The sequence below is a fragment of the Portunus trituberculatus genome, chromosome 38 (genome assembly GCF_017591435.1).
Source record: "Portunus trituberculatus isolate SZX2019 chromosome 38, ASM1759143v1, whole genome shotgun sequence".
NCBI classification, from domain to species: domain Eukaryota; kingdom Metazoa; phylum Arthropoda; class Malacostraca; order Decapoda; family Portunidae; genus Portunus; species Portunus trituberculatus.
In genome coordinates this window covers 267,501-283,111 of record NC_059292.1, presented here as the reverse complement: position 1 = coordinate 283,111, position 15,611 = coordinate 267,501, and the positions used below count along the sequence as shown (strand labels likewise).

General features: G+C 42.6%; 1 protein-coding gene across 4 annotated transcripts in view; it reads left to right on the top strand.

The window, feature by feature from the left end:
• The window catches only part of LOC123514490 (protein enabled-like), a 135,329-nt gene that overhangs the window by 19,674 nt on the left and 100,044 nt on the right, over positions 1-15,611 (top strand). Inside the window, exon 1 of one of the 4 annotated variants that reach the window (XM_045272368.1) lies at positions 9,665-10,185. The exons of the other annotated variants lie outside the window; for them this stretch is intronic. Coding sequence (XP_045128303.1) covers positions 9,980-10,185 — 206 coding nt within the window. The 5' untranslated portion in view covers positions 9,665-9,979. Of the gene's footprint in view, positions 1-9,664; positions 10,186-15,611 lie in introns of those variants that run through there. 4 annotated transcript variants of the gene reach the window in all.

Sequence of the window (15,611 nt, the reverse complement as noted above, 5' to 3'; positions counted from 1 at the left end):
TAGTACCAGAGTTTACCAGAAAAAAAAAGAAAAGGATGAGTGATTGAGAATTGTGGGCAGAATTGTGGCGAGAGAATGTAAAGTAATTGGAAGTGAATTATTTAATATACTTAACAAAATTGATAAGGACAATTTCCTGTATTCACCTTAATTTGTTGACTCGCTATTACGCTGCTTTATAATCAGGTGAGTGTGGTTAGGTTGGGTCAGGTAATTAACTCCTTCAGTACTGGGACACATTTTTACCTTGAGATTTGTATACGATTAGACCATTTTATTGACATTAGGAATTGTGTATGGAGGTCAGAAGGTTAATGGCCACAGTCTTCACTATTCTAATCCCCAACATAAGTTTGTGAAGCTGTATGAAATCACCAAACAGTAAGCACAATGAATATGGAAACGCGTCTTGGTACTGAAGGGGTTAAGGACTAAGTCAGATTATATCAGGGCGAGGGGAAATAAATGTAAGTGGCCTTGGCTTGCTTTTGGTGACGTTTACAGTGATAAATGTGATAGATAGATCAGATTAGGTTAGGTTAGGTGACTGAATTGAAGTTACGTTGGGTTCAGTTTGGTTCGTTCACGTTAGGTTAGGTTGGATAAGAAAGTTACTGTGTACGTGCGTTTTTCCTTTCATTGGCCTTGTCGTTTGTCAGAATGTATGTGATTGATAGAGCAATGAGTCACATCCTGTCTGTTAATGCTTAAACCCTGATATCTTCACCGGTAGAGATAAGCGCTATCTTATAACTAAGGCTTGAGTATGTAAGTGAATTGTAGAACATGAAGAGCTTGACTTGACTGCAATATTGCATGCTGATTTTATGCTTCGTGGTGCTTCATTACAAGAAATTACATGCATAGTATTCAGGAAGCATTGCAAACACGGATAGTAACTAATTCTTTTGTCAAACACGAAGAACAGTTCTTGCATGGAGGTATGTTAGTGCTTAGACTCGCGTTACACCAGAAGGAATAGCTTTTACCGTGAGAACTGAAGAAAATAAGGAAAGCTGCAAGAAGCCATCAAGCCTACTCGTGGCAGGTCCTGTCTAAAGTTTAACCCACCTTTACGTATCCACCTGTCATCTCTTTTCATTAATGTGTCTATAGTCTTCTCAAAACTCCGTGTTGACTCACCACTGATTCACCACTGATCATTTGGTAACTGAATATTTTGCAGTTATCTACCACTCGACTTTGACAACCAGGTGTGTGTATGTGTGTGTGTGTGTGTGTGTGTGTGTGTGTGTGTGTGTGTGTGTGTGCTTAACCTGTACATTGTTTGGTATCCTTGTTAGTGTTTATCTTTGATGTATTGTAGGCGCGTGCACACAGGCCTGCGTGGCAGCAGCCAGTGCCAAGGCCACCTCTGTGCTGCTGAGTTGTACGTGTGTGCGTGCGTGTGTGTGTGTTTGCGTGTGACCATGTCCTCCATTTGTGCGTGTCATCTTGTGTGCGTGTCCCCATCCATGTCCTCCCTCCCCTTCCCGCGTCTCACCCCTGCGTCACCAGCCGTATCGTTCATTATCCACTGGCCATTACAGTGTTCAGGCTGGGCTGGGTTATCTTTGATCTGCAGACACACTGGTGGCGGCGCACACAGGGCTGGGGGGGCGATGGGGGGCGGGGGCCGTGACGCGGGACTGCACGGTGACGGTGGGCGGAAGATGTGGTGGATGTGTGGAATTGTAACAGTAGGGGGCGGGGAGAAGGGGCGTGGGTAGGCAATGGCATCACCGGAACAGTTTTGAGGAAATTAATAGTAGATAGAAAACTGGATGTGGTTATACAAGGACGTGCAGGAGAAATAAGTGTGTGTGTGTGCGTGCGTGCGCGCGTGTGTGCGTGCGTGCGTGCGTGCGTGCGTGCGTGCGTGCGTGCGTGCGTGGTAGGAAAAGGAGGAGAAATAGACGCTATTACTGTTACTGCTGTTGTCACACACACACACACACACACACACACACACACACACACACACACACACACACACACACACACACACACACACACACATACACACACACACCATTACAAGCACGGAAGGTCACGTTTCAGTTAGCGGGATGCTGTTGCTGCTGCTGGTTTCCCCCCTCTCCCCATCCGTAGCCCCACCACCCAATACACACGTCTCCCACATGACGGGGGCTGCGTGGGGAGGGGAGGATGAGGAGGGGACAGGTGGGGTGTTGTAGAGGGGGGAACGTGAGTAAAGGTAGTGCTGGTGAGTGTGCGTGAAAGAAAACGTAACGAAGCAGAGGTGTGGCGCTGTGCTGGTGTTGGGGTGCTGGGAAACCCCCTGATAGCTTGGCCGCAACAGGTGGTGGTGGTGGTGGTGGTGGTGGCAGGGGTCCAGTCAGTGATTCCGGCTGCCACCAGAGGGACGAAGAGATGTGGTCAGTATTAGAAGTTTTTTTATTAGTTTTTTTTTTATTATTTATTATTTTTTACGCTCTTCCACTGTTTTGTTTTTCTCACACTGAAAGGAGGAATAATGGCTTGCTTGGTAGAGTGGTGGTTAGTATTAGAACCTTTTTGCGCTCCTCCACACTGTTTTGTTTGTTTTCCCCCGCTCAAAGGAGAAATAATGGCTTGCTAGATAGAGTGGTGGTCAGTACTATAACTATTTTGCTCCTTTCCACTGTGTTTGGTTTGCTGTGTCACGCTGGAAGGACGAATGATAGTTTGCTAGATAGAGTGCTGGCCTGTACTATTTATTTATTTATTTATTTTATTTATTTTTTTTTTGGCCACCTGATGGACAAAAGAAACGTTTGCTAAGTTTAAATGTGGTTAGTAATAGATCTTTTTTTAATTTTTTTTTTTCCTTGCGATCTTCCAGTGTGTTATGTTTGCTTAGTCACTTCACCACCAGAGGAACGAAATAGTGTTTGCTAAGTACTCTTGAGGAAACTTTAATTTGATGTGACCTTGAGTGACAACAACAACAACTACAACTACAACTACAACTACTACTACTACCACCACCACTACCACCACTATCATTGTTGCTACTATATACTGCTGCTGCTGCTGTTATTGTTGTTGTTAGGGTGGGTTAAGGTAGACCAGGTGAGATTAGATTAGGGAAGGTTATCTTATCAAATCTACCCGAATGTGTATTGTTTTCCCTAGTCTGCGTATCAAACTTTACCCGGCCCATAGATCACTTATTGGGTGATTTATTTTGGTGCCCATTGCTGTATTTCATTGGTTAAGTTAGTGAGTGAAGTGAGAGTGAATGAGTGAGTGGATGGGAGGGGAAGGAGAGGTAGGATAAAGGAGAGATGGGAGAGAAGGTGAGTTAAGGAAGGCTAATGAAGTCAGAGAAGGAAATGTGATGGAAGAGACGTAGAGGAAAGGAAGATAAAGGAAAAGGAGGAAGTATAAAGAAGATAAGAAAAATAAAGAAGGGAAGAAAAGAGGGAAAATGAAAGGAAGAGTGAAAATTTGGGAATGATTGATGAAGGAAAAGGAGGAAGGAAGAGGAGGAAAAAGAAAGACGAGAAAAAGAAAAAATGGATAAAAGCAAACAAACGATGGAAGGAAAAGAAACAAAGAAAAGATGTATAGAAAGGAAGGACGGGATTGGTTGAACAGAAAAGAAGAGAAAGAAAGAAAGGAAGGAAGAAGAAAAACGGAAAAGAAAGACGAGAAAAAAGGACAAAAATAAAGAAAAAATGGAAGGAAAAGAAACAAAGAAAAGACATAAGAAAATGAAGGACAGAATTGGTAGATGAGCAAAAATGGAAGGAAGAAGGTAAAAAGAAAAAGAAAAAAAAAGACAAAAATGAAGAAAAGATGGAAGGAAGAAAAGATATAAGGAAAAGGGGAACGGAATTGGTTGGTTGAAGAGCGGTGAATCAAGAGATAAAATTAGACAAGAGTGATATTTTTGATAAGAGATGAGGAAGAGGTGTTGTTTTGACTGATTCTTAAGATAGGGGGTGAAAAAAAAGAGTGTTCCAATAAGATAAGGAAAGAGAGGGAGAAAAATAGAAAAATAAGATGAATAGATTAGATAATGTGGGATAAGTTAGTGAGGGGGTAAAGTAATGGAGGAAAAAAAAAAATAAGGTAAGGAAGAGTGAGTGAAAAATAGATAGAAAATTGAAATAAATAGATGAAATAATGTTGAATAAGCTTGCGAATAAGTAAAGTAATGCAGAAAAAAAAAACTGGCAAGATGAAATAATGCAGAAAATGTTAGGAAAGTGGTGAGATTATACAAGAAAAAAAAAAAAACGAAGGGTAAAGTATAGGAATTGAAATGAAGGTAGAATAGCATTGTGGGAATAGAAAAAAAAATACTAAAACAAATGATAAAGTGTAGGAGTAAATGAAGAAAAGAAGGAAAGAACAGAGAGAGGGAAGAAAGGAATAGAATGCCAAAAAGAGGAAGAAAAAGGAAAAAGGAAAGAAGGAAAGAAGAGTTGAAATGAAGGTAGGTCAGCAGTGTGGAAATAAAAAAAAAAAGGAAGATGTGTAGGAATTGAAATGAAGATGGGATAGCTATGTAGGGATAGAAAAATAATGGACCAAAGGATAAAGTGTAGGAGTTGAAATGAAGATGGGATGAAATGTAGGAAGTGTTGTATTAGAATTGTGGGCGTTTTGTTGCTCAGTGGGGAAAAACAAGAACATTTTTATTTATCTGTTTGTTTATTCATTGTTATATTTTATTTTGTAGAAGTTTATTTATTTATTTGTTTATTTATTTTGTGTGTGCGTGCGTGCGTGCGTGTTTACATGCGTGCGTGTGGAATTGATTTTTTTCCCCTTGCAATTAGAACATTTTACTTATTGATTTGTTTATTCACTATTGCATCTTGTATTGTGGAAGATTTTTGTGCGAATGTCTTGTGTGTGTGTGTGTGTGTGTGTGTGTGTGTGTGTGTGTGTGTGTGTGTGTGTGTGTGTGTGTGTGTAATTGAGCGCTCTTTTTTTCCCTTATTATTTCTCTTATCTTTTTTTCCTCTGGGCGGATTGGTTGGCAGGTAAGTTGTTTGTTGTGGTTGGCAGTGAAGTGGAAGGTTGTGCAGGTGTGTCTCGTGACTCACGCTGGCTGACGGGGAACACTGCCTGTCTACCTCCTGCATTGGGACGGGTTAAGGCTGATGCTGACGATGGTTGTTGTTGTTGTTGTTGTTGATGATGGTGATGTTTGCTTCTACCATACGCTGAATACGCAAAAGGCAGGCATATTTCGGAGAGAGAGAGAGAGAGAGAATTAAGACTAACGACATAGAAAGTTTACCCATTAGAAGCCAGTTTCCTTTCTTAATTACACTCTTAGCTTTCATCAAATTCTTAATTCACACACACACACACACAAAAGAATGATAATTAATAAATCAGAATAAAAGAAAAAATAGTACATATCTTTGCTGTAGTATTATTGGTACACACAAACACACACACACACACACACACACACACACACACACACACACACACACACACACACACACACACACACAGTCACATGCAGTATTAGTTTGTGCGTCGCCTTGCTTTGCCTCCCCCAACCAGGACTTTGTAGTGTGGTGTGGTGTGGTAGTGGTGTATTGTGGTGGTCATGTAGTGGCGCCGTGTGTGATGTGGTGTAATGTGATAGTGGTGTGCTGTGCAAGTTGTGTGTGTGTTATTGCTGTGGTTTGTTATGTTGTGGTTGTGGTGGTGGTGGTGCTGGTAGTGTTGTGTTGTGTTGTGTGGTAGTGTGTTGTGATGTGGTGTAATATGATAGTGGTATGGTGTGGTAGTGTTGTGGTGGTGGTGTGGTAGTGTTGTGGTGGTGTGGTATGGGTGGCTGCTGGTCTGCCGTATAGAGCCCACCAGCCAGCCAGTCCCCCTCCCTCCCAGTCCGCCAGTCCGGAGACGCGTGGGATAAGAATACTGGTCTAAGTATTCCCTGCGGGTCGTTAAGGGCGATCTAAAAGGGACGAGGCTGGAGGGCTGGGAACCATATCGCTGGGCCGGTGTTGTTTTTGTTGTTGTTGTTGTTGTTGTTGTTGGTGGTGGTGGTGGTGGTGGTAGTGTTTTTGTTGTTTTATATTTTCCTTTTCTTCTTCCTTCTTTTATCCTTATTTTTTGTTAATTTATTGATTATTACTTTTTTTTTTATATTCAACGAACTAAGCACGAAATTAAGTTTGTCTAGAAGGGAAGAAAGAAAGAAAAAAAGAAAGAAAAAAAAAAAAAAGCCATGATCCCGTGTAACAACAGAACAGACTGAAATACGCGGCTTTCAATTAATCAAACACGAACTAACAAACTTGGAAAAAGAAAAAAAAAAAAAAAAAAGAGAAGCCAAAGAAGAAACAGTATTGCCTGAGAGATACACACAGTCGTAATTAACCAGCCACTTTACAGCTTGACAACTCGCCCCTAAATCACCAAGGACGTTGTTAGACACTTCTGCATTAAACTCGCTTGAATATCCGTGTAAGCCCAAAACAACACAAAATGAAGGTATTCTCTCATTTGCTTCCTTTTGTCTCCTCGCAAACCGTTCTTACAATACAAAGAAGGACGTCCGTAGTAGTGAAGCAGAGGACAAAGAAGGACGTCCGTAGTAGTGAAGCAGAGGACAAAGAAGGACGTCCGTAGTAGTGAAGCAGAGGACAGAGAAGGACGTCCGCAGTAGTGAAGCAGAGGACAAAGAAGGACGTCCGTAGTAGTGAAGCAGAGGACAAAGAAGGACGTCCGTAGTAGTGAAGCAGAAGACAAAGAAGGACGTCCGTAGTAGTGAAGCAGAGAAAGATAGGAAAGGACGTCCGTAGTAGTGAAGCAGAAGGCAGAGAAGGACGTCCGTAGTAGTGAAGCAGAAGACAGAGAAGGACGTCCGTAGTAGTGAAGCAGAAGACAGAAGGACGTCCGTAATAGTGAAGCAGAAGACAGAAAAGGACGTCCGTAGTAGTGAAGCAGAGGATGATATGATGGAGAAGGACGTCCGTAGTAGTGAAGCTGAGGAGAATAGAGAAAGACGTCCGTAGCAATGAAACAGGACAGAGAAGGACGTCCGTAGTAGTGAAGCAGAAGACAGAGAAGGACGTCCGTTGTAGTGAAGCAGAGTAGGATAAAGAGAGACGTTCGTAGTAGTAAGCATCACCTGCGGCCACAATATAGTAGCAGGAAGCCACATATGGAGGGCCCGTGTGGTAGTGGCGTGCCTTAAGGTGTTACTGGTGGGCCTTGTCTTTAAAATGGATCTAGGATGTTACTTGAGGGCTGTGGTTTTAAATGGATCCAGGGTGTTAAAGGACCGTGTGTTGAAATGGATCTGTAGAGTATCAGAGGACCGGATTTTTTTTTTTTTTTTTTTATCTTTATTTATTTTTGTGTTTTTGTGTGTTTATGCAGGGTGTTAGTGAGGGCCGTGTTCTTATATGTATCTATAGGGCCTTGTTTTTAAATGTATCTGCGTCTTAACCCTTTTTCTACCGTGGCCGTCTCTAGTTGTCATTAACCCCTTCAGTACCATGACATGTCTTTATATTTATTCTTGTTACTATGAGTCGATTTTATACAACTTCAGAATCTCATGTGGGATTAAAATAGTGAGGAGTCTGGAACATTAACCTTTTGACCTCCATACAACCTAGGTAGTGTAAATAAAATCGTCTAATCATACTCAAAAGTCGTGGTAAAAATACGTCCCAGTACTAAAGGGGTTAAGGTCACTGTAGTAAATTATTGAGATGACTGCCAAAGAAAAGGGAATGTCAATAATATTTTCCCCTCTTCTCTACTTATCAACAAGGAACAATCACGCCATAGAATGTTTCAGAATAGGAGCTACAACTTTCTGCCCGACAAAGTTCAATGGGGACGTCAATAATATGGAGCCAAGACTCTGTCCTCGGGTTCGTCTTTGTGTGGTGGTGGTGGTGGTGGTGGTGGTGGTGATGGTGGTGTGTCATTGAGTAGCTTGCACCGTCACGCGTCACACCTCCTTAGCCATTATGGAACACTGCTCTCTCACTAGACTAGTTTCAAAGGCTGTAAGGATGATTCGTGTGGATTTGATCTCTTTTTCCCTGGGATATGCAACAGTTCTCAACAAACACACACGTAAAAAAAGCATCATTTCTAATCGTCTATAGTAAAGAAAGGATTACAATGAAAGGTTTTATAATTCCTTGGCCAGTTTGACGTTTAGTGGCTTTTTAAACAAGGAGAAATGAGAAACGTCTCACAGTGGCTAGTGATTAAGGAAAGATGTGTCAAATAGCTGCCAAAGGGTTAAAGGTGCTATTCTCAACTCACGATACAGAATCTCTCTTAAGAATCAGAAAAATACCTAAAAAAAAAAATAAATAAAAATTCTCTTCCTCGTCCTCCGAAGGAAAGGAAATAAAGGAGGGAACTCCTTTATTTCATCCTTCCTTTCATCAACACCGGCTTTCCTCCCTCTATTCCTTACTCCTTTCTTCCTAATTTCTTTCCCGTCACCATTTCTCCTTTTTTTCATTTTTTTTTTTTTTTTTTTTTCTATTCTTTCTTTCCACTTTATCATTTTCTTTTCCTTCTGTTCCTGTCATTCTCCCTGCTTCCCTCTCTGCTTTCCTCATCTCTTTCCTCTCACTCTTTCACCTTTTCTTCTCTCCCTTTGTTCCTTTTCTTCTCCTTTCCTTTCCTTTCCTTCGTAATGTATTTCCTTCCACCTTTTCCTCTCTTCTCTCCCTCTTTCTTTCATTCTCTTCTTTCTTTCTTATTTCTTTCCTCACCCTATCTCCTTTTCTTCTCTCCCTTTGTTCCTTTCATCCTCTCCTTTTCTTTCCTTCCTAATTTATTTCTCCCTCGCTTTCTCCTTTCCTCACCTTGTCCCTGTTCATTCTCTCCGTCTTCCATCCTTCCTTCGCTTCCAGTAGATCCCTTCAACACCGGGACACTTCTTGAGATTTGTTTACGATTAGACCATTTTATTTACATTTCTATGGAGGTCAGAAGATTAATGGCTACAGTCTTCACTATTTTAATCCGAGTTTCTGGAGATTGCCCAGAATGAATTGGAAACCCGTCAGTACTGTTGAGGGCGAGGATGAAATGCATGAGGATACGTTTCCCTGGGTATTGGTGGCTGCGCGGTGATACAACACTGTCCAGCGGTGCCTCTCTTTGGAGTGGGGTCGAGGAAACGTCCACTTCAGTCCTCTATCATCGGAAATTGCTGCTTCCCTCGTGTTCTTATGAAATCCTGCCCGCTTGTCGTACCACGGTTAAGTTTATGAGTGTGGAGTGGATTCTTTCAGGTATTTGGGCTGTACCTGTTGTGTAATTTAGATTCTGGTGAGTGTTGTTTAAGTTTTCAATGATGTTTTCGTGGTTTTAGTGATATGTTGAGTATTTTACTTTACTAGTTAGGAAATAAAACTGTGGGAGCCAAACTGATAATTGTGCGAGATTTTAGAGGTGTTTTCGGGGTTACAGTGATAGATTGGCGAGTATTATACATTATTAGTGGGAAAAAAAAAAAACAAAGCCCCAACTAATAATTGTACAAGTTTTCAAAGATGTTTTCAGGACTCCAGTTGTAGATTTACCAATACTCTACATTACTAGTGGAAAACAAAGAAAACAACTGTGATAACCAAACTGTTTGTATATCTGTATGCTATATCACCATAAAAAAAAAAAAAAAACACTTGAACAAGTCGTCACGAATAACCAGAATAGTGATCTTTGTTAGAGTTTGAGAAGTGGGAACATGGTCAAAATTCTTCCTTACATCACTAAGAAAAAAAGATAGCGAAGAACCACACTGTTTACCTCTGTTGGTGCCTTTGAGAGCATTCCAAGAAGCCAGAGGGTGTCAGAATCCCGTCCTTGGTTGGCGTGACACGTGACACCTTGAATACACAATGAGGAAGAAGACGTCCACTGAAACACAACATAGGAGGCGCGGAAACAAGAGGCCTGCAAATTGGGCATCATCCGGGAAGGCGAGTATTAAGCAGTTTCATTGTGAGGCGAGATGTGTGGCGTGATGACAGGCCTGCCACGCGACCTTGCGACACCCACCACACCCCACCACGCACCACCACACCACGCCGCTTCAGTATTGTTACCCATCCTTCACTGCTGCGTCACTCACTCTTCAAGTCCTGGTGAGCCTCGTGCCGGGATGACTTTGCCTTTGCTCCGCAGTCCACGTGACCCTGTGGAGGTGCTGGTGAACTGGTAAGGGACGGAGATACACTATAGGATGCTGATCTAGAAAACCTTTTATCTCTTGTGCCTGGATCTTTTACTGCTGGTGAACTGATAAGGGTCGGAGATACACTATAGAACGCTCATCTAGAAAGCTTATTATCTCTTGTGCCTGGATCTTTACTGCTGTTGAACTGATAAGGGTCGGAGATACACAACAGAACGCTCATCTAAGAAGCTTTTTATCTCTTGTGCCTGGATCTTTTACTGCTGTTGAACTGGTAAGGGACGCAGATACACAATAGAACGCTCATCTAAGAAGCTTTTTATCTCTTGTGCCTGGATCTTTTACTGTTGGTGAACTGGTAAGGGACAGAGATATACACTATAGAATGTTGTCACGGTACAGTTAGTTGAGCAATCCGCCTCACTCACAGCCGTATTTATTGTGTCCAGTCACTCCTAAGACCTTGTATCTGCCGGGAAGTGTCTCGATATTCAGGTTTTCTATGAAATATTACTTTTCCAATCACACTTTCTTCCAATCACGACACACAGTCACGGTACAGTTAGTTGAACAATTCGTCTTTACTGTGTCCAGTCACTCCTTTAAGACGTATTTGCTGAGAAATGTGTCAATATTGAGGTTTTCTACTAAATATCACTTCTCCAATCACATTTTTCATCTCGCAGCCAGTTGAATAATTCCCCCACGCTCACCGCTGTGTTTAGTGTGTCCAGTCACTCTTAAAACCTAGTATATGCCGAGAAGTATGTCAATATTAAGATTTTCTACTAAATGTCACTTCTCCAATCACACTTTCTTTCTTTCACAGTCAGTCGGGCAATCCAGCACACTCACCGTCGTGTTTAGTGTGTCCAGTCACTCTTGAGGTCTTTAACTGCTGGTGGCGTGTCAGTTCTGAGGTTTTGTAAGCAGATTGCCGGCAGCTCAGGGGACTTGAGGTCGGGGGAAAACGCTTAAGCACAGTGGAAATGAGTGTTGTGGTTTAATTGAGCTGTCAGTCTTTGTGGCTTTGAGGGATCGTCAAGGTAACCCAGGTGGAGGTATGAATAATGCTTAACCCTTTCACTCCCACTCAGTTTTTTCTTTCCTCCATACTGACCCATACAACTTCAACATTTTTTTTCCTTCATTTCTATCTTTCTTTCTTTCTTTCTTAATTTTTGTCTATCTTTATTTATTTGTTTATTTACTACGGTCTCTTAAATGATTCTGTAGCCTAGACAAGATCAATATAAGCTCATTATCGTCCGTTACTTTTACTTTTTGTCTCTTCGTGGTGTAGGAGAGATTGAGAAGAGTTCATATTCTTTGTTACGTTGACTTTTTCTTTTTTCTGTACCTTAGAGAAGATATTCTCTCTCTCTCTCTCTCTCTCTCTCTCTCTCTCTCTCTCTCTCTCTCTCTCTCTCTCTCTCTCTCTCTCTCTCTCTCTCTCTCTCTCTCTCTCTCTCTCTCTCTCTCTCTCTCTCTCTCTCTCTCTCTCTCTCTCTCTCTCCACCAATTAGATACTGAACAGTGGTGATCAACAGTGGGAGTGAGTGTGGCAGGATGATAGACTATGAGTGTGCACGAGTCTTCACCAGTGAGTCACAAGGATCACCATAAGAGGAGTATGGTCAGTAGGGTGAGCTGTGGGTGTTGGGCCACCAGGAAGACAGGAAGACTCGGCTGCGTTCCTTTCTTATGCTTTACTTATTCTCCCTACTTACCTTCTATTGCTTCCCCATTTGACTTCTACTTGGTCTCGTTGCTGTGGTGCATTGGCCGTGTCCCTTCTTCACTTTTACGAACTCCTACAGACTCTTATGCTTGTCTTTGGTCACATCTCTTACTTCTTATTCTCTTTTATTAACTCCTACTTACTCTTCCTCTTGTCTTTCGTCACGTCTCTTCTCCTTATTAACTCTTATTTATTCTTACTCTTGCCTTGGTCATTTCTATTTCTCTTTATTCACTCTTACTCTCACTCGTTTTGGTCACGTCTCTTACTCCTTATTCACTCTTTCTCACTCTTACTCTTGTCTGGGTCACTTCTCTTACTTCTTATTCAGTCTTACTTACTCTTATTCTTGTCCTGGCCACGTCTCTTACTCTCTTTATTTTCCTTTTTAATGTTCGCAGTGGTTGAGTTGAATATATCAGTAAAACAGGAAGTATTAGGTAAGGGTGAGTTGAAAAGGCTGATAGGAAACTGTGACGCTTTATAAACACTGGAAAAGCAAAGGAAGTGATGGAGTAGAATAAGAGGTTCATTTGATGTTTTCTGGACTGCAAAACCATCTATGTAAGGGGTTTGATATGACAAGATGGGTGTTTAGAATAGAATAACAGGTTCATTTGGTGTTCTCTAAGACTTCAAAACTATCTATGTAAGGGATTTGATATGAAGAGATGGTTCATTTGATGTTTTCTAAGACTTCAAAACTATCTTTCTAAGGGATTTGATATGAAGAGATGAGTGTTTGATAAATTGTGAAGCTGTGAAAGGTTAGTTCACGGATTTTTTTTTTTTTTTCTTTTCTCGTCCCACCACCACCACCACCACCACCACCACCACCACCACCACCACATCAGTTGCCATTTGATATCCTCTACTAAGATTTCTGTTTGAGGAAAGCTTTATTGCATCACCACATTATGAAACACTATGAAATTTCTCTTGCCTTAGTATTAGAAAAATTAACCAAACTTAAATCTAATCTAATCTAACCTAACCTTCAACTAATCTCGACCTTTACCTAACCTAATCTTAATATAATCTTAACCTAAGCTAAATTGAACTTAACTTAACCTAACCTAACCTAACCTAACCTTAACGTGACCTAATATTAAAACAACCAAACACAATAATGTTTCTCTCTCTCTCTCTCTCTCTCTCTCTCTCTCTCTCTCTCTCTCTCTCTCTCTCTCTCTCTCTCTCTCTCTCTCTCTCTCTCTCTCTCTCTCTCTCTCTCTCTCTCTCTCTCTCTCTCTCTCTCTCTCTCTCTCTCTCTCTCTCTCTCTCTCTCTCTCTCTCTCTCTCTCTCTCTCTCTCTCTCTCTCTCTGTGTGTGTGTGTGTGTGTGTGTGTGTGTGTGTGTGTGTGTGTGTGTGTGTGTGTGTGTGTGTGTGTGTGTGTGTGTGTCTTATCTTAGAGAATGTTAACTTTAGCTCGTCTTCTTTCGCCTCTGTTTTATTTCTTTATTTATTTTTGTTCCAGTATGCTTTTGTAACGTGTGTGTGTGTGTATGTGTGTGTGTGTGTGTGTGTGTGTGTGTGTGTGTGTGTGTGTGTGTGTGTGTGTGTGTGTGTGTGTGTGTGTGTTCTTTGTGTGTTATCCATATTCTTGACGTGTGTTTAGTTGTAGACATCATTGTGTTCTTTGTTCTCTCTTGTTCTTTGTTCTGATTTGTTTGCGTCGTTCGTTTATGCCAAGCTCGCTCTGTGTGTGTGTGTGTGTGTGTGTGTGTGTGTGTGTTTCTCCGCTGCATGTGGGGTGCGTCTGTTAGTAAGTCAGTCTTTTAACTGGAATTCATGTCAATGCTTCTCCATCATCCTAGAGAGAGAGAGAGAGAGAGAGAGAGAGAGAGAGAGAGAGAGAGTGCTATTTCCTCCTCCCTGTGACGTGTCTTTATCATAAGTACACTTCAGTCTGCCCTTCTCGCGTCGACCGTTCTGTGCTTGCCATTTACACACACACACACACACACGTATTCGAAAACATTTCTGCAACGCATCTCGTTTGTTTCAAAAGAATACTAGTTTGTAAGAGTGCCTTTTTCTTTCTTTCTTTATTTATTTCTTTATTTATTTATTTATTCCATATTAACAACTTTCTACATTATTTAAAGGGAAAAAGCTGTCTTGGGAATCCGGCTTATCATCGCTGTGGTCTTTGAAAATAGTCGTGGTGAAAGAGCAAGCCGTTTCAGGATACAGGACACACACACACACACACACACACACACACACACACACACACACACACACACACACACCCGGTAGCTCAGTGGTTAGAGCGCTGGCTTCACAAGCCAGAGGACCGGGGTTCGATTCCCCGGCCGGGTGGAGATATTTGGGTGTGTCTCCTTTCACGTGTAGCCCCTGTTCACCTAGCAGTGAGTAGGTACGGGATGTAAATCGAGGAGTTGTGACCTTGTTGTCCCGGTGTGTGGTGTGTGCCTGGTCTCAGGCCTATCCGAAGATCGGAAATAATGAGCTCTGAGCTCGTTCCGTAGGGTAACGTCTGGCTGTCTCGTCAGAGACTGCAGCAGATTAAACAGTGAAACACACACACACACACACACACACACACACACACACACACACACACACACACACACACACACACACACACACACACACTAGTAGCCGCCTTGTGTCACGCCCCATACTTGTGATGCCCTTCGTCACAACTCACTTCCTCTTGACCCGCATTAGTGCCCCAGTGTGTGTGTGTGTGTGTGTGTGTGTGTGTGTGTGTGGGATAGGGGCGGGCGGCACTTGCGTGGTACTGTTGTGTCAGCTGAAGACGCTGCGCTGTGGAAGTGGGAGGTGCTTCCTGTGCGGGTGGGAGGGACAGTGAATGGGTGGCATGGCTGGCTGGCTGACTGGCTGGCTGGCTGGTCTTAACTAACTGGCTGACTCTTAACTAACTGGCTAACTGACTGACTGTTTATGTAACTAACTGACTGGTTTACTACTACTACTACTACTACTACTACTACTACTACTACTACTATACTACACCGTCTCTTGCACATCACATCTATATCCCTCATCTTCCTCCAACTCCTTGTAATATGACTGGCTGGCTTGCATGTTTGGCTGACAGTCTAACTAGCTAACTAACTAACTTGCTCGCTGACTAGCCACAACTACTGCTATACCGCTGGCGTCTCTCTCACAGTCCTTCTTTATCCTTCCTCCTCCTCCTCCTCCTCCTCCTCCTCCTCCTCCTCCTCCTCCTCCTCCTCCTCCTCCTCCTCCTCCTCCCACGGCAGCCTCATTCCCCAGATCCGACCCACACAGGCACGCGTCGCCCCTTGTGTCAGTGGCGCGCAGTAAGCAAAGTCCTGCCTCCCTTGAACCAGGAAATGCTAGCGTTCATACCCCGTGTCTTTCTTGTTGGACGAGTTGGCGGCACCGGGACCCAGCCACCACTACCACCACCGCCACCACCGCCTCCGCCACCAGCATCACCACTACTACTCTCCCGCCGCCTTGGGTTGTGATGCGGTACTACTTCTGGTCACCAAGCTTTCTCCTCGTGTGTTTTTCGCTTTTCTCTCTCTCTCTCTCTCTCTCTCTCTCTCTCTCTCTCTCTCTCTCTCTCTCTCTCTCTCTCTCTCTCTCTCTCTCTCTCTCTCTCTCTCTCTCTCTCTCTCTCTCTCTCTCATCGTTTGTTTTCTTGTTTTGTCTTGTCGCCTGATTTCTCTTTCTTTTTCTCT